Source organism: Drosophila nasuta, chromosome 2R (assembly GCF_023558535.2).
Source record: "Drosophila nasuta strain 15112-1781.00 chromosome 2R, ASM2355853v1, whole genome shotgun sequence".
NCBI lineage: Eukaryota > Metazoa > Arthropoda > Insecta > Diptera > Drosophilidae > Drosophila > Drosophila nasuta.
The window spans coordinates 31,671,233-31,688,671 of record NC_083456.1 but is presented as its reverse complement, the minus strand read 5'-3'; the positions used below and the strand labels follow the sequence as shown (position 1 = coordinate 31,688,671).

The 17,439-nt window shown below is 45.4% G+C and overlaps 3 protein-coding genes across 8 annotated transcripts in view; 1 reads left to right on the top strand and 2 right to left on the bottom strand.

Moving 5' to 3' along the window:
- The window catches only part of LOC132786082 (hamartin), a 158,550-nt gene extending 157,464 nt beyond the window's left edge, over window positions 1-1,086 (bottom strand). For both annotated transcript variants that reach the window (XM_060792476.1, XM_060792475.1), the window contains exons 1-3: window positions 933-1,086; window positions 359-839; window positions 40-296 (exon numbers count right to left, since the gene is read on the bottom strand). In XM_060792476.1, coding sequence (XP_060648459.1) covers window positions 40-296; window positions 359-452 — 351 coding nt within the window. In that variant the 5' untranslated portion in view covers window positions 453-839; window positions 933-1,086. The remainder of the gene's footprint in view (window positions 1-39; window positions 297-358; window positions 840-932) is intronic.
- A 367-nt stretch (window positions 1,087-1,453) lies between these two features.
- LOC132786089 (glutamyl-tRNA(Gln) amidotransferase subunit B, mitochondrial) lies at window positions 1,454-3,553 on the top strand. Its single transcript, XM_060792482.1, has 8 exons — window positions 1,454-1,597; window positions 1,653-1,797; window positions 1,855-1,968; window positions 2,020-2,335; window positions 2,390-2,814; window positions 2,871-3,007; window positions 3,066-3,189; window positions 3,244-3,553. Exons 1-8 carry the CDS (start codon window positions 1,533-1,535, stop codon window positions 3,466-3,468), a joined length of 1,551 nt encoding a protein of 516 aa, XP_060648465.1. The 5' UTR covers window positions 1,454-1,532; the 3' UTR covers window positions 3,469-3,553.
- A 134-nt stretch (window positions 3,554-3,687) lies between these two features.
- Window positions 3,688-17,350, bottom strand: LOC132786080 (rootletin). 5 transcript variants are annotated; one of them, XM_060792468.1, is made up of 9 exons: window positions 17,111-17,350; window positions 11,149-11,655; window positions 9,331-10,587; window positions 8,604-8,755; window positions 7,169-8,545; window positions 6,845-7,020; window positions 4,356-6,775; window positions 4,122-4,297; window positions 3,688-4,069 (listed from the first exon to the last, which is right to left on the bottom strand). In XM_060792468.1, the coding sequence occupies exons 1-9, from the start codon at window positions 17,132-17,134 to the stop codon at window positions 4,006-4,008; spliced, it is 6,153 nt and encodes a 2,050-aa protein (XP_060648451.1). In that variant the 5' UTR covers window positions 17,135-17,350; the 3' UTR covers window positions 3,688-4,005. The 5 variants fall into 5 exon arrangements, with proteins under 5 accessions (XP_060648451.1, XP_060648452.1, XP_060648453.1 ...); XM_060792469.1 differs by lacking the exon at window positions 17,111-17,350 and adding an exon at window positions 13,314-14,675; XM_060792470.1 differs by lacking the exons at window positions 9,331-10,587; window positions 11,149-11,655; window positions 17,111-17,350 and adding an exon at window positions 9,038-9,253 and having other exon boundaries at window positions 8,604-8,977.
- Between the last annotated feature and the right edge of the window lie 89 nt (window positions 17,351-17,439).

The following is a 17,439-nucleotide window of genomic DNA, read 5'->3' as shown; positions in this document are numbered from 1 at the left end:
ATATTAGTTTTGAGGTTAAAGATGGCAACTGCAACTTACCGTTAGCAGCTTGAAGACGCTCTTGATGAGACGATGCTTTTCGATCTTGTGCAACCAGGTGGGATGACGTCGCACAATGAAGCAGAACACATTGAGCGCCTGAACGCGATGCTGTTGCTGCTTGAGCCAATCATCTAAGCGATCAAAGATGTAGCCATCGTGTGGCGCCTGAGCTTTGACCAGCACCTCCATGATGCGTTGCGAGCCCGTTTTGATGTAATAATCCAGCATATATCGCACTGGCCATTGCTCCTTAGCTGTGTTCGATTAAATGGTACAAAATTACCGGACAACTTTAAGGATTTAAAAAGAAACTTACTCTGTGCGAAGAGTTCAACAAGTTTCTTTTTTGCCTCCTCGTTGTCGTGCGTCTGATTCGACTCCAAATCGTTGAAGAGCCTTTCGATGTCCATGTTGTTGATTGAGCTTTAGCATGCGCTTCTCTCTTCTAGTCCCTGATTGATTTTTCAGCATGGACGTCGTCGTCGTCGTCGCTGTTGTCGCCTCAACAAAACAACAGCTCTTGCTTGCTTCCTATTTCCTCTCTTCTCTTCTTCGCTCTCTCTGTCACTCTTTTGCTCTGCTCTGCTGCTGGCAGCTGTCGCTGCACGTTTGGTAGGCAGTGTGCTTTGTGGCCACCACTTCAACAATTCCAACCAGAAGAATTCTCGTGTCGTCGTCGTCTTTGCAATTGTCGTGATGGTCTTTTGGATTGTGTGTGTTTTCTTTGCTCTGCTGTTTGCTGCGCTGCGTGTGCTTTTTGCTCTCTTCTTCGTCTTCGTCGTCGTCGTTGTTGTCAACTGATTTTTTACAAAAATTTTGCATCACATTTTCTGCATGCGTGCTGTGCACAATTGCTGCTCTCTTATTGTCGCTTAATGTGCGGTACTTACCTCTTCTAGTTTCATCCTTTGCCCATCTTTTTTTAAATAGTTACTTTGCGTTTTTATACCATTTAGATTAGCAGTTATTGCTGCTCCATCTTCTTCATGTTTTCTTCCAGTGGAGCTTAGCAGGGTGACCGCAAGTGCGAATTCGAAAATATGCTTTTTCTAGTGCGCCAATATACCAAAAGCAGCACCAGCTGGTTACACTTTGCATTGGTATGTTGCGAAAAATGGCGCCACTTTTTGAAGAGCTTTTGATTGGCAGTTTTTCAAAAACAAAAATGACACTCCATTTAGATCGCTTTATTCACATCACTTTCAACATTACCCTATCATAATCTTGTTGATAATGCTAGTGTTATTGCAAAAAATTAAAACCGAGTAACGGCACTTTGGCTTTTGCGAACGATGATGAAATGAGTAAGCGAAAAAAGCACATCTAGCCACTTGTGGTATTTAAATACCAAGCAGCATAGAATATACCAGCAATGGTCACACAGCAGCTGCACGACAAGTATCGCAAGCGCAACGGCTGTTCTCGTGACACGGCTGTCGCAATCAGCTGTTTCGGTTATCAAATCACAGCCGGTTTCAAATTGAAAACAAATGCGGAATTACATCGTTGTGCGTCGACTGGCAACACAGCCAAAATTGGCCAATGCTCCCAAGCGGTAAATAAAGTGTTGCTGTCTGAAAGCTAGAGCCTATAGCTAATAATCTTTACAGCAAATGGAAAAGCGTCGTTGGCTTGGAGGTGCATGCCCAAATCGCCAGCGCCTCCAAACTGTTCTCGGGCAGCGGCACCGCGTTTGGAGCACCGCTAAACACAGGAGTGGCCTACTTTGATGCCTCTATACCAGGCACACTGCCGGTGAGGACGAGTTTAATTCATTACCCTGAATTCTAAGGCAAAGGTTTGTTGTTATAGGTGCTCAATAGAAAGTGCGTGGAGTCGGGCATCAAGACAGCTTTGGCGCTTGGCTGTCGTGTGAACGAGGTGTCCATGTTCGATCGCAAGCATTACTTCTATGCTGATTTGCCAGTAAGTCAACACAATAATATGCAAGCAAAAAATATAAATTTCTGCTTTTAGAACGGCTATCAGATTACACAACAACGCGCTGCCTTGGCCAACAATGGTCTGATGACGTTTCCCGTCATAACTCCTGGCAAAAAGGTTTACTACAAATCTGTGAACCTGCTGCAATTGCAGCTGGAACAGGACAGCGGCAAGTCGCTGCATGATGAGTATTTGAAACGCAGTTTAGTTGATCTAAATCGAGCTGGTTTGCCGCTCATGGAATTGGTCTTTGCACCTGATCTGGAGACAGGTGAAGAGGCCGCATCGCTAGTCAAAGAGCTGATGCTTATATTGCGACGTCTGCAAACCTGCAGCTGCAAAATGGAAGGTGGGCATCAAATGCTCCTTAAGAGACAATGATATTCATTTATATCATTTTTAGAGGGTGCTCTGCGTGTGGATGCGAATATATCCATACACCAGGAGGGCGATCCTTTGGGCGTGCGTACTGAGGTCAAGAACATTGGCTCCGTGCGTAGCATCTCGCAGGCCATCAGCTATGAGATCAATCGTCAGCTGGAGCTGGTAGCCGATGGCGGTGTTGTAACAAACGAGACACGCAACTGGGATGCCGAGAATAGACGCACTGTGGCCATGCGTGACAAGGAAGTGCTGCAGGATTATCGCTTTATGCCTGAGCCCAATCTGCCGCCACTTCATCTAAATCTGAAGCCAGGCTGTCGCTCCACCAAAGAACTGATATCAGTAGCTGAGCTAAGCGAGCAGATTCCAGAGTTGCCGGAGCACACGCGACAGCGTCTTATGGAGCACTACAAACTTAATGCGGAGACGGCGATTATTCTAGTGGTAGGTTGGAATTTAAAGAGTAGATCTCTATATACTTCATTGTTCTATTCCTGTAGAATGAGCCTGTGCTGCTCGAGCATTTTGTGAACATCAGCAAGAGCTTAGCTGGCGTCCCAACCAAAGTGATTACCAACTTCTTAATCAACGACTTGTTGACGTATTGCAACAAACTTAATCTGGATGTGGAGGATTGGTACGCTTAAAATAAGGTTAACTTTTATTTATAGCTATTACATTTCGTCTTTTTACAGTGCCATCAGCGCTGAGGCTTTAAAGGATGTGCTGCAAGCGCTGCATGCGGAGCAAATTAATTTGCAAGCCGCACGTCAACTCATACAACTTCTGCACAACAATCCCAGTGAGACTGTGAGCCAGGTAAGCTTTGTATTTCACCTTCTATTCTATTGCTAAACAGTTTCCTTTCCGCAGCTTGTAACAGAGAATAATCTACAACAGATCTGCGATTTGGGTAGCATTGAAGCCTATTGCCAGCAGGCGATAGCCAACCAGCCCAAGGCTGTGCAGCAGTATCAAAAAGGCAAGTCCAAGGCGCTGTTTGCCATCGTTGGGGAGGTGGCCAAGTTGTCGGCGCAAAAGGCCAACATGAAACTAGCTGTCGAGTGCCTGGAAAAGCTGCTTAAGAAGCAGAAATAAATAAGTTTAACCTAAAGCTTAAAGTGTTGTTCGTGTTTTTATTCTCTTTCATTTTTGTTGTATAATTTATAAATGAACACAAATTGTTGTATGTCATGTTGAATGGTGCCATCTATGTGTGTGTGTGTTTGTGGAAAATGTTATATAAATCATGTGAGATCTTGTGGTGTCTAGAGCTATGATAGGTTTGGTTGTAAGTAGTATTGTAGATAGTTCTGTGCTCTCTCCTGACGCTCGAAGGAGAAGCGGAACTTGTGACCCTTTAATGTAGGACGCAACAGGCAGTCCATGTTGAATGTGTGTGTTGATATAGTTAGATGGATGGAGAGTTGTATGCGAGATCATGGGGAACGCACTATATTCGATTGTCTAACCCAGGCAGACAATGAACAGCTGCAATAAGATTGTAACTCGGCTGGCAGCGATTATGTTTATAGTTATATGTTTTGTTTAGATAGTAGTAAATGCAATTGGTTATAGTTTAAAGTGTTCTTGGCGGGATCAAGTTAAGAGTTGACCACGTGATTGCACTCCGCTCTAGTCACGATCGTAATCCCGACACGTCGACGGCGGCAGACTCATGGACACCGCAGAGTCCAGGCTGCAAAGGAATTTAGTTAAAGAGAGTGTAAGGGATAAACTCATTTACTCACCGTCTGCTCTCGCTCTCGAGCAGATGTGCATCCACCGGATGCTGTGAAACATTGCGCAGCGAGTCTCCCAGAGTGCTGCGCAGATGCTGCATCTCTCGGTTCGCCTTGGAACTGCGCAGCACATACTGCTGTCTTCGCTTCGCCTCCTGCGCCAGCTGCTCACGGAGCATGGAGATCTGCAAGGAACCAGACACATTTAGTTCGCATCATTAGATCTCTTAAGGTCATCCTTACCTGATTCTCTAGACGTAGCACCTGCTGCTTGTGCGATTGCTCGCGTGCATCGAGCAGCTTCTCCGCATGCATCTGGGCACTGCGATAACGATCCGCATCGAGGCCATCGTTGCACTTGCTGCTGTCATGCATGCGCGCCTTGCAACGCGCCAGCTCCGACTCCTTCTCGGCCAGCAGCGTCTCCAGGCGTCGCACCTTCAAGCGCAGATCGCGCGTCTCCTGCTCAATGGTGCTGTGATCCAATCCGCAGCTGTAGCCGCCTCCACCGCCACCATTACCTCCTCCGCCATTGCCGATGTCATAGCGATTGGAATCGTATTCTCCATTGTCGCCACCGTAGTAGGAGCTAGACTTCTCGGCACGATCGTAGGCACTTCCGCCGGCAAACTTGCTCTTGCGATCGCACTCTAGTTGCTTCACCTTGTCCTGCAGCGTTTGTAATTTGCTGCGCAGCTCGGACTTCTCACGCTGCGACGATTTCAGTTGGCGACTCAGTTCCTCCTCCTCCCGACTGCCGCCGCCTCCACCATTGCCATTAGTGACCACTTTGTCGCCGCTCTCCTGATTCCATTTGACTATGCGCAGCTGCGATTCAAGCGCCGAGCGCTGTACCTCCAGATCCGTGACCTGTTCCTGCAGTCGCTGATTGCCATCGAGTTGCGCCTGCTGACTGCGACGCAGCTCGTTGAGATTCGTCTGTGCGCTGTCCAAGCGCTCGGTTAGAATGCGTTTCTCGTTCTCTGCGGTCTGCAGCGTCTTCTGCAGCAGCTTGAGCTTGTCTTCGTTGGCTTGGGAGCAATGTCCCTGCTCAGAGAGCTCCTTCTGAAGCGTCTTGATCTCGCCACGCAGCTGCGTCTCGCTGACTGCGGATTTTTGCAGACGTTCCTTCAGCTGATCCACCGTGGACTTAAGCGAAGTGCAGCGATCCTCCAGCTGTGTCATGGCGCGCGTCTGATTCTCCAGGCGCTCGGACACCTGTCGGATGTTGCAGTCCTTCTCCTGCAGCGCCATTTGCAAGCGTGTCAAATCACCTTCCATAGCCACTCGCTGCAAGTCCAGTTTGCTGGCACGTCCTTCAACCTTGGCTAACTCTTCTTGCAGCACACGCTTCTCGTTCTCTAATTTACCGCACTGCTGGCGACTCTTCTCCAGTCGCTCCTCGTTCTGTCCGTTCTCCTCGGACGTTGCGGCCAACTGCATTTCCGTTTGAGCAAGACGCTCGCGCATCATTTGCAGCTCATCGGTTCGCTGCTTGAGCTTCTCCTCGAGCGCATTCAATGCGGAGATCTTCATCTTGCGATCGGTCTCCAAGTTGCTCTTCTCCTCCTGTAGATTGCGCAGCATCGCCTGAAGTTTGCCCAGCTTGGCATCGCAACGCAATTGCTGCTCGGCGGCATCCTGAAGCTGCTTCTTGGCCGCGCCCAACTGCGACTTGTAATCATCCTTCTCGCGCTCCAACTGTGCCACCTGATGCATCAGATTGCGCACGCCCTTGCGTACCAGATCGGGATCCACATCCACGGGGGCATCGGGACACTGCGAGGTGCTGCGTGTATCGTAATCGCCAACGCTGCGTGAGGGACTAAATCTGCGGGAGGGACTGAGCAGACGGTGCGAGAGATTCACACTGCCATCCACTTGAATGCCTGCGATGCGACGCAGCGTGTGCACCACGGAGCTCAGCTTGTGATCCACGTCGCGCTTGTGCAGCTCCACGCAGGCCAACTGCTCGTCCAGTGCCCGAATGCGACCCTCGGCACCGCCTAGACGTGCCTTTAGCTCTTGAATTTGCTGAGTGGCATCCGCTAGACACACTTCCAGATTGTGCTTCTGATCCTCGAGACGCTTCTCGCGACCGCGTGCCTCCTCCATGCGGGTGGCAAGCTCCTGTTCGCGAGCATGGAAGCGATGCTCCTCCTGGTTGTTATGACAGCGTGCGCGTCCCAATTCCTGGCGAGTGGCGCAGAGATTAGCCTCTAGATCGGCCAACTGCTTCTTGATCTGGCAGAGTTCCTGTTGTGCGCGCTCCTTGAGCTCAACCTCAGCGGATAGCTTATTCTGCAGCTCCTTGCCACCTTCGTCCTTCTGGGCAAACTCCATCTGGGTTTTGTGCAGCGTCGACTTTGTAGAGTTGAGTTCCTGCGTGGTCTTGGTGAAGTTGTTCTCCGTCTCCTTCAAGATAGTGCTTAAACGCGTGCGTTCGTTCTCCAAACTATTCCTGGTCTCCTCTAGCGTGCTTATCTTCTGCAAGGCTTCCTCAATGGCACGTGCTTGCTCCCGCTTGGCGCTCTCCACACGCTTCACGTGATCACGCAGCTCCTTGTTGCTCGTCGAGTACTTGTCACGCTCAATGTTGCTGTCCGCCAACTGGCGACGACTATCGGTCAACTCCTTACGCAAGCTCTCTATGTAACCCTCACCTAGTAGAGGCAGAAGATCTCAGTTAGAGGGAGAACATTCAGGGAACATGTAGGGTGGGAAAACCTTACCTTCTTTGGTCTTGCGCAACGCATCCTGCAGCTCGTTGTTGGTGCCCTCCATTTTATCCTCCTTGAGGCGAATCTCCATCTTGAACTCCTCGCTCATGCGGCACAGTGTATCACGCTCCTCGCGTAGACTGTTCAACTGCAGCTCCTGCTTGCGTATGCACTCTTCCAGCTTGATCCTGCCAATATAAATACCAGACTTTAGTCAATCTCCACATCGGACTTTTCCTTTTAGTTATGTCTATGCCATTTAGGAGAAATACCTTTCCCATTCCTAACCTTCATAACCCTTTATTAACCTCTCTGGACTTCCCCTTACACACTTACTTGTGTTCCTCCTCCTTGGTACGCATCAGCACAATCTCGTCCTTAAGCTGTGCAATCGCTCCGCGTTGTTTCTCGTCTCGTGCATTCGCCTCACGCTTGCTGCGATCCAGTGCCTCTTGCTCCTGCTTGAGATCTCGTGACACGGACTCTAGGCGCTCGGCCACCGCCTGCTTATCGCGATGCGCCATCAACAGCGCCTGTTGCTTCTCATTCTCGGCACGAATCAAGGTTTCCTCATGCTGCTGCACGAGACTCTCAATGTGAGCTTGCAGAGCAGCCAAACGTTCCTGCAGCTTCTCGATCTCATCGTCCTTAGCGGTTTGGAGTGCTTGAAGCGCCTGCTGCATGCGTTTTTCCAGAGCATTACGCAGCTGCAGCACCTCGTCGCCATGTCGCTTGGAAGCATCCTCTGCGGCAGCTTGTAGACCGGCAATCTTCTGGTTGAACTCGCTCTCAGCAGCGCGAGCTGCATTGATGAGCTGCGTCTTGGTCTCCTGCGCCTTTCGCTGGCAAATCTCCAAATCCTTTTGAAGTCGAGCGACGTGATTCTTCAGCGATTCCTCGCGAACAAGAGCCTCCTGTAAGTCACGCTCCAACTGGCTGCGCTTCTCCTCCACCGCCTCCAATGTGGTGTTCGTATCGAAGAGCACCGTCTCGAGGGATTCCTTCTCAGAGCGAAGTGCAGCGAGCAGTTCATTCAAGCGATGCGTGTCCTTCTCGTGCAGGTCAATGACAACCTGCTTCTCCTCCACATCCTTTACCATATCCTCAATATTCCGATTGAGGCGACTGTTTGTCTCGGTGGTCTGCTCCAAGCGCTGCCGAGTCCGCATCAGCTCCTCGTTGAGTGTCTCCTTCTTACGACAGGTGGCTGTCAGTTGGTTATGAATGTCGCACTTCTCTCGCGTCATGCAAGCGAGATCCTGCAGGATTTTCTCCTTCTCCAGCTGCAGACACTTGAGCTTTTCGCTGTAGGACAAATTGTCGGTTTCTAGCTCAAGACGCGCCTTGTCCAGCACAGCCAGCTCCTTCTTTAGTTCACCTATTTCATTGGCCTGATCCGTTGATTGCAGTCGGAGTTTCTTGCGCTCCTCCTGGGCATCCATAAGACAACTCTGTACCGACTTTAGTTCGTCACTCGTTGAGCAATTGTTGTTTGATAGCTTCTCATGCTTCTCCTGCAGATCGCACTTCTCCATCAGTATCTTATCCAGATCGTACTCCAGATCAACCTTTTGCTTCTCCAGCAAACCTATCAGATTGTCCGACTCAATGCGCTGTTGCTCTAGCAAATCCCTGTTGAGACTTACGCGATTCAGCTCCTCGCGCAGTGAGATCGTTTCCTCTCTCAATCGACTGCTGCGATCCTCTTCGGATCTGTCGGGAAATAAGCTTAGATTAGTTGTTGTCAAGCCGGTAGCTTAGCAATCCCTACCTTAGATTCAATTCGGTTATGTTCTTGTCCTTTAGTATGCGCTGTATCTCAAGTTCCACGGCCTTCTTGTCCTCCTCCATGGAATCAATGCGTTTCTGCAGTTTCCCATAGTTCAGCTGTAGCTTCTCAAAGTCACCGCTTAGGTTCTCAAACTGCAAAGAATATGTTATAGAGGTGCAACTGTTTAGCCAAAGAGTATGAGATGTAGAACTTAAACTTGAACTTCTCAAAATGAAATACGGTCGCAAATAACTTCATCAGCCAATCCGGATGTCTGTCTGTCCGTTGCTATTTATTTGTATGTGTGTCTTCGGTTTATCTTCCAATTGTCCATTAACCTGTATTCTATCTGGCGCTGTAGATCCTTTTTAGATCTAGTATTAGGTGTCTAATTTTCAATTATATTTTCAATATAGAAATTTGCTGAAAATTACTTAGTATCAAGCTGAATCTGTTCTACATCCATGCCCTATATTTCTAATGAATTCTCGTCGAACCGTAGCTAAGCAAATGTATTTCCTATTCAAGTCAATTGAAGTCAAGTTTTAATCGGCGAGGGGAATCTTTGGAACCATTTTGCACGGTTCGCCACGACCGTCTAGCCGAAGATCGTTTAAAGCTGTTGTCGTTGTTGTTGTTGTTCTTGTCGTAGTCGCAGTCGCTTAATGCGACGGTTGTTATCAGGCTGGTGTTATCAGTTGGCACCGACACCCACGCTCATGCTTACCGCATTGTTGAGATCGGCACGCCCCATTTCGGACTGTTGCTTCTGAACCCGGACATCGTCCAGGGTCTTCTGCAGACTCTCGCGTTCCTGAAGCAGCTCGGAGAGTTTAGAGTTACTTGAATCGAGTTTCTCGGTGAGCTGTTGCATCTTGTTGGTCAGCAGCTGTTTGGTGCCCTCGCTGGTGTCCAGTTGGGTGCGTGTGTTGCGCAACGTTTCGCTGCTGTGCTGGAACTTGACCTGCATGTCATGCAGAGCCAACTGATACTTGTGCAGCGCCGCCTGTACCGCTGAAATTGTGCCTTCGGCAAAAGCTTGTGAGGCGCGCGTCGAATTGCGTCGTGGCGATTTACCGCCGCCGCCTCCGCCAACAGAAGCGCCTCCAGCGCCACCCGCTACGGAGGCGGAGTCACGCGTTAGATGCATGTGCTGCATGGCCGGATTGACCTCGGCGTCGGCCTCGCGATCCGCGATCTCGGCGTCTTGTACAACCGCTTGGGCAATCTCGCGCATCGAGTTGTTCAGACGCTCGATTTCATCATTGTAGCGATTAGCGAGCGAAGCCTGCGATTCGGCCTGAGCGCAGCGATCTTCCAGCTTTTTCAGCTGATTCATCAGCTCCAACAGCCGCTGGTCACGCTCCATGATCTCGTGGCGTGCGCTCTCATATTGCACCTTCAGCGTCGCAAGCTGAGCCTGCAGCTCATCCTGAACACGCTTCGATTGCTTGAGTTCTTCGTCGGAAGCGCGTTTCGCTTGTTGCAGCGCAAAGGCCATCGAGGAGTTGGAGCAATTGATATCCTTGCCCACACCATTGATCTCCTGACCCATCTTGGCCACCTCCGCCTTCATGGCCGACTGCATATCCTTGAACGCACGCTTCACAGCGACCACTTCGCGCCACATCTTGAGCAGACGATTGTGCTCGCTGTTGTAGTAGTCCTTGAAGGCCTGTTCCTCCTCCTTGAACTCATCCTCCTTGATCAGCAGCTCGTCACGCATGCTCGCCCAATCGTTGGTCAACTTCTGCAGATCATTCGTCAGCGCCTCGTTAGTGCGATTCGATTCCTCCAGCTGCTGGCGCAAAGCGCTGTTCTGCGCCACAATCTGCTCGCAACGATTCCGCTCCTCGTCCAGCTTGCGGCACAACTCGCCGCTGCCATCGTCCAGCAGATAGTCGCGACTACAGCTCGGTGGAGGCGAGTCCAGCGAGGAACTGCAGGGCAGACTACTCTGTCCTAAGGTCAGCGAAGTAGAGCACTGCGAAAAGGTAGAGGAGAGATTTTTATATATTTAAGATTTTAAGTAGCGATGGCTGTAAGCTTCTTGAGTCTGAGTTTTAAGAGTAGATCAGGCTAGAAAAGCCTTAAAGTTTTAAGGGACCTTAGAATAGGAGAGTTTGGAAAGAGGAAGGACTAGATGATACTGTCTTGAGCTTCTCCCTGTATGTCTGTATATTTAGATACTGGACCTCAGGAACTACCTAAATTTGTTTTAAGACAGTTCAAGTTTTATTCCGAATTGAAAGGAATATGCTAAAAGGGTGTGAGAGAAAGAAGGCGACTATATAGTAAAGGTTGTCGCTCTTTCTGTACGTCTTTGTGAATACCTAGATCTCACTGACTATAAGAGCTGAAGCTATTAAATTTGATGACAAAGCTTCTATAACTACTGTGCAAATCAACTTTGTTTCGGAATGGAATCACGACATTCCTCTTACTCAAAATCAGAGGGTTCGGGTTCCCTTAATGGCTATTAGGTATCTCACAGTCGAGCTTACTCGGACTATAGCTAACATACTAATCTGTTTCTAATACTCACCAACACCTGACTCGCTGTTGGTCCTGTGGTCAGCTTGGGTGCCGTCGCTGACGTCGTCGTAGTCGTGGGCTTGATGGTGTCGTGCATGCGATCCTCGAGATCGCTGCAACGTTGCCTGTACTGCTGGATCTTCGATTGCAGACGGCTGACCAGATTAGCCTGATTGTGCTGCGCCTGCTTGTAGGTATCCAGACGTCGTCGATAGCTGTGCGATTCATCTGCCAGGCGCTGGCGCAGCTCCTGGTTCTGACGCAGCAGCGCATTCGTGGAGCAGTCGGCGCCCGAAGCAGGAGCTGAACCCGGCGGTGGAGCGGGACTCATCATGCGAGGTGTAATAGCTCCAGAAGCAGCGGCAGCGGCGGCTTGGCTGTTGGGCTTGCGTGAGAAAGGCAGACGCGTGGATGTTGTGCCAACTCCACCTCCACCTGCTCCTCCTCCTCCTCCGGTTGGCAGGTCGACGGCCGTTGGGCAAGGCGTTTGCTTGAAGTTATCGCGATACGCTTGCATCTAGGAAGAGCAATAGGGTAGAGAGGGAAGTGAGATAAGTTTGTGAAATTGCTTGCGGTTTGCGTGCAGAAAAAAAAAACAGAAAACTTTTGCGCAACTTTGCCGCCTACGCCTAAAATCCTCGATAACTTTTACCAAATTGATTTATTAACTGCCGGTTTGAGCAGCCCACGAGGAGGGGAGAGAGACGGATTGCGGGGGAGGGATGGGGAAGGGCAACTATTGCCATGACAGTCGTAGACGATTTTATGCTTAGTCCTCATAAATAAACAAGCGCGGCTCGCACTCAAAATGATATTTTTTCCTATGCCCCACTTGACACAGCCCCGGGTTGCGAACTTGGGGGATTGGACCCCTGGGCTGACACCGTTTGTCACCAGGACAGCAACAACTTCCCCCTTTCTGACCCCCTCGCTGATTGTAGCATAATAATTTCCTTGTCGTTTCCTATTTATATTAATAAACAAAAAAATTGTTCTGTATTCTCGTTGCTGTTGTTGTTGTTGTTGAAAGTTCTTCGCGACACGAATGTTGTTCTTTGGGTCTAATTTTGCGACAACTTATATAGAGACAACAACAAAGCCTTATATTAGTTTGCCATGACTCCAATCTCGACTACTATTCTCAAGCATGCAATATCTCTCTGTAAGCGCCTGGTTAGCTCCTCTTTGCTGCCTTCTGCTTCTGCTTCTGCTTCCACTTTCTATTTTAGTAGAGCGCCCAGTTTATGACTTCGACTCCCAACTCTTAACTACAGATCCAACTGCGAAGCTCCCACCACTTTTCCGCCGTATTTCCTTTGCTTTCCGATTGAGGTCGACATAAAGACATAATCATAAAGCAGCCAGGGCCAGCACATTATTACCCAACATAAGGATTATGGCATCGATAAGACGATTGTCATGCACCTTATGAAATCGTAAGGAATATAAAATACTATTGATTTTGAAATAATTTCTATTTCTACATTTCAAATTAACCATTTTCCATTCTATTGGCTTAAGGATAAATTATTAGAATGGCTAGAATTGATAAATTATATATTATATATCTTTCTAAATGTGCTTGCCTAGAAATATTCTCTAAATATTTTAAACTAAACTCCCGCTTTGTCAAAAATGATTGAACTTGAAACTTATGTATATATTTCCTACATATTGACAAAGAACCCCAAAAATTACTTTAGAAAAGCTTAACATATGTTCATCTTAAATAGAATTATAAGTAAATATTTTAGCAATCTTTAGATTATTATTTTTCAATAAGTAATAAATAGCAAACATACAAAAAATGGTGAACACAAATACGTTCTTCAAAATTGATGATTATCTTTAATAATAAAGACAATGCTTCTTAGTTTTTAAATATTACACAAACTAATTATATTAATTTTCGTATGATGCCAATTAATTGATGATTAATTATAATTAAATGATCAATTTTCACCATCTGATTAACTCAAAGTGAGGATATTAATATAATATCCTATTAATCTTAATCCTAATCCTAGGAACCATCATTTTTCTTCCGCTATGATTTTTGTGCACCTCAGAAAAATACGTTTATTTGACATTCATTTCAAAAATCCATTTAAGTTTCACTGTAGTATAACTTGTAAATTCACTATTAAACATAGATTACATTGCTTTATCACTTACTTCTCGGGAATTATCTACTAAGAGAGAGCACAAGACTGGGAGATCACCGTAAATGCGTTATGGGGAAGCACCGAATATTGCGAATGTTGTTAACTGATTGAGCTTCAATTGAATACTCATCAAGTTATCGTGTGGTTCGCTCTAAAGACACCAAAATGACTTGACAATGGCAACCGGTAACGTTTAACCGACAACGGGGTAAAAGGTAACACAACCACGCCCGTTCTTGGAGTTCGACTCCCACTTCCACTTCCACTTCTACTTGCACCACAACCACTTCCACCACCTTCACCACTCGTCGTCTACTTGTGCTCGAGAGCCGCCTTCTGTTTTGGGCAATTGACACAAATTTGCAAGAATGCGGAAATACGCAACGTCCCTTGGAGGGACGGAATCGGATTCGGAATCGGGACTCGGTGCCGCGAATAACAAAAACACACACAATATTAATCACTCGCTAATAGAACGCGTCCTTAGTCTCTGAACTGATGTTCTCGGTGGAACAGCAACGACTGAGCTCCAATCGAGCAATGCCAGACCATTTGTAGCATAAGGAAGTCCCAAGCCCAGGAAGAGCGAAGCCGCCATTAAGAACATAGTTTGGCGCTCCTTCTTTGGGGTTAGGGTAAAATAAACATTGAATTAACAAATTCCACGTTGCCAGGGACAACCGCAATTGATTGCGATTGCGACTCATCGAAAAAAGGCGGTTCATCGCCAGCTCCCCAGGACCGAGTCCAACTCACAATTATGTTTGGCGTGCCAGGGAGCAACAAATGCAAATCGCTATGCTATATGCTTGCCCTGGGAAGAACCCGACTACCCAGCTACCCGGTCTAACCCAGGCACCTCAATTTACGAGTAATGTAAGTACTCCTACCTCCTTGCTCTCCTTCCCCGTGTCTACTGGAGCATCTCACGATTTTCCTTGTCGTCGTCGTCGTCTATTCATGCCTAACTGCGTTTAATAAGTCACTGGTAGGGTAATAAATTGTTGAACTCTGTCAATGAGGTTTACGGTTTACCCCTTTCTCTATTATTTATTTCTTTTGAACTACGTTTTTTTTCGCTCTTTTCTATATAAACAATTTAACCACCGCAAGCCATTATGCTAATCATGGAAGGGGTGTATAAGCGAAAAAAAATGCTATTATATAATTAGCATAACATATTTTTAGAAAACCTTCGACTCCATAAACATGTTCTATATTCCGAAAATACGAAAACTTTATCTTTTAACTGCTAAAGTCAAACTCCTTTTAAGAACTTTGAAAAAGTTTATCATTTTCAAAAATACTGCTGAAATTTCTAGGATTTCTTAACCACAACATTTTAAATTCGGGAATACAAAAAACTTGTTTTTCCCAAACAAAACCAAACATTCTTAAGTATATAGAAGGGGTGAAAAGGGGCGAAAAAAATGCTACTATATAATTAGCATAACATATTTTTAGAAAACCTTCGACTCCATGAACATGTTCTATATTCCGAAAATTAGAAAACTTTATTTGTCTTTTAACTGATAAATTTAAACTCCTTTTAGGAACTTCGAAAAACTTTATCATTTTCAAAAATACTGATGAACTTTCTAGGATTTCTTAACCACATCAGTTCAAATTCGGAAATATTAAAAACTTGTTTTTCCCAAACAAAACTAAACATTCTTAAGTATATAGAAATCATTAAATATAACACTCCACTGCTAATCACTTCTGCGTGTAAATTGACTTTGGCGAATAATAGAAATTAAAATTCTTTTTTTAGTTAAATCGCAGACAGCTATTCTACAACACAGCAGACAACAAACACTCGTCAGCATTTTTTGAATATACGAATAATCAATGGTTGCGATCCACATAACACACATAACAATAAATAGTAGCTGATGCATGTGAAAAGGTGAAAAGAGATCCCTTATGTGAAATTGCTATATTTATATTCATTTTGAAATCGAAAAGTCAAAATGTTTCCTGGCACATGCCTTGATATTGAATTGCGACTAAGTAGATTTTTTTGCATTGGCACGGGCTCTGAAGGTTATCACGACTCATATAGGTGATGTTGAGAGTACCTCTCAGATCAGACCTCAGACCGTATCAGAAATTGCATACACATGCACAATTCAGTTACACAACACGTTGAAAGGTGGGTGCGGTGCTTTTTTCGCCCAACAATAACAAATAAATAACAAATAATTGAGACAGACACGAAAAATGTTTAGCTTGATGATTTTGGAATTCTGTCATTTTAAATACTCAAAATTCTTATCGTCGACGCGCAGATGATAAAGGAGCCTGTCTTTAACCTGTGGGAACCTTGGCCAGATATCAAGGTGCAAAAATAATTCGAGTAAATACAAAATGGAATATTTAATAATACCCGACGAACTATAAACAACCCAATAACAATAATCATAATAAATGATTGGGTATTGCCGTTTAAAGTCCGATTCGCTGGCAAGGTTAAGGTATGTTATTTCACTTTCCGTTTTGTCATCCACATAATAGTTGTGTATTCCTATGGATCTGTATACTATGTGTAGGTGTGTGATTATTTGTGTAGCATAACTTATTCTCCTATAGTATTTATATTGTTGTTGTCTCTTAGCTGTGACTTGCTTAATGAGTGTTGGGTTCATAGTCAGTCTCGTTATCAGTGACAGTCAGAGTCGGAATCATTCGTAATGCCGCCAATCGATTGAATACCTATTCCTATATATATATATAATGTATGTAAGTCGTATTCGTTTTTCAAAGGGGTCAAAGTACATTCACAGACTGCATGACTGCCGATTAACAGAATTACTAGAATAAATTGATAATAACAACAAGCAGCAAACACCTCTGGACCAATTGTTTAAAATCTAGATTTCAAGTGTGTGTGCTTTTCGGTTGTCAAGCGCACGTCGACGTCGAGTTCGATGAGTTGGTAAGAGAGTGGAGAACGTGCCGCTGGCAACAGAGGCCCCCCAACCTTGGGCTCAAACCGAGGCAGAAGAAAGCAGCTCCTGACAACGTGCATGATTTATGCTTTCTAGCGCGAGCTAGTACACTGAGAGAAATCTCAGCAGTTGCTTCAGGAGTTGAATTGATATTCTTATACTCGGTCAAAATATTATTCATATTAACATATGTGTAATGATTCTCGACCTTCGAGGTCAGTCCCTTGTTATATTTAAAATATAAGAGTGAACTTGACCTCTTATACTTTACTTTATAATGCATTACATGAATTTGTATTAATCTTATACTGTAGATTTTGTTGGCATATACTATAGTTGGTATGGAACTTTGTCTTATACTACATATAACATTTTACTGTATAATTTCATGTCTTTATATTTCTTATACTCTGTCGAATATAAGAGTACCTTCGACCTCTTAAACTCTACCTTATAACACATCATAGAAATTTTTATTGATCTTCACTTTACTTTATATTTTGCCAGCGTATACTATAGTTTATCTAATACTACGTCTTATACTTGAACTATGTCTTATACTCCATCTTATATTTCAGCATATCATTTCATGTGTTCATATTTCGCTGCCTATTAAAATTGGTCTTATACACTGTCTTATACTTAGTGAGACCCACTCTTATCATATGAATTTGTATTGATCTTTACTTTACTTTATATTGTGCCAGCGTATACTATAGTTTATCTTATACTACGTCTTATACTTGAACTATGTCTTATACGCCATCTTATATTTTAGCATATCATTTCATGTGTTCATATTTCACTGCCTATTAAAATGTGTCTTATACATTGTCTTATACTTAGTGAGACTCACTCTTATACTTGTTTTTTCAACCATTTCTTACAATGTATTTCACATTATATTTCCCTACTTTTCTGATATTTTCTTACAGTGTCCGAACATTGCAAAAATCACACTCCTAACGAGAGTACCGACGCACCGAGACTTTATTAATCCGTATGCGCTCGCTATATGTACGATAGGTATGTGGATTATACATAGGTACAGCCATATCTGTACAGATGTAGATGCTGTTGTATGTACATCAATGTGTAATGTCTGAGTCGCTATCACCGATTGCATTGGCCAGACTTCGATTGCCCATAGGTATTAAGTAGAAGCCGCTGACTAAACGTCGCTTT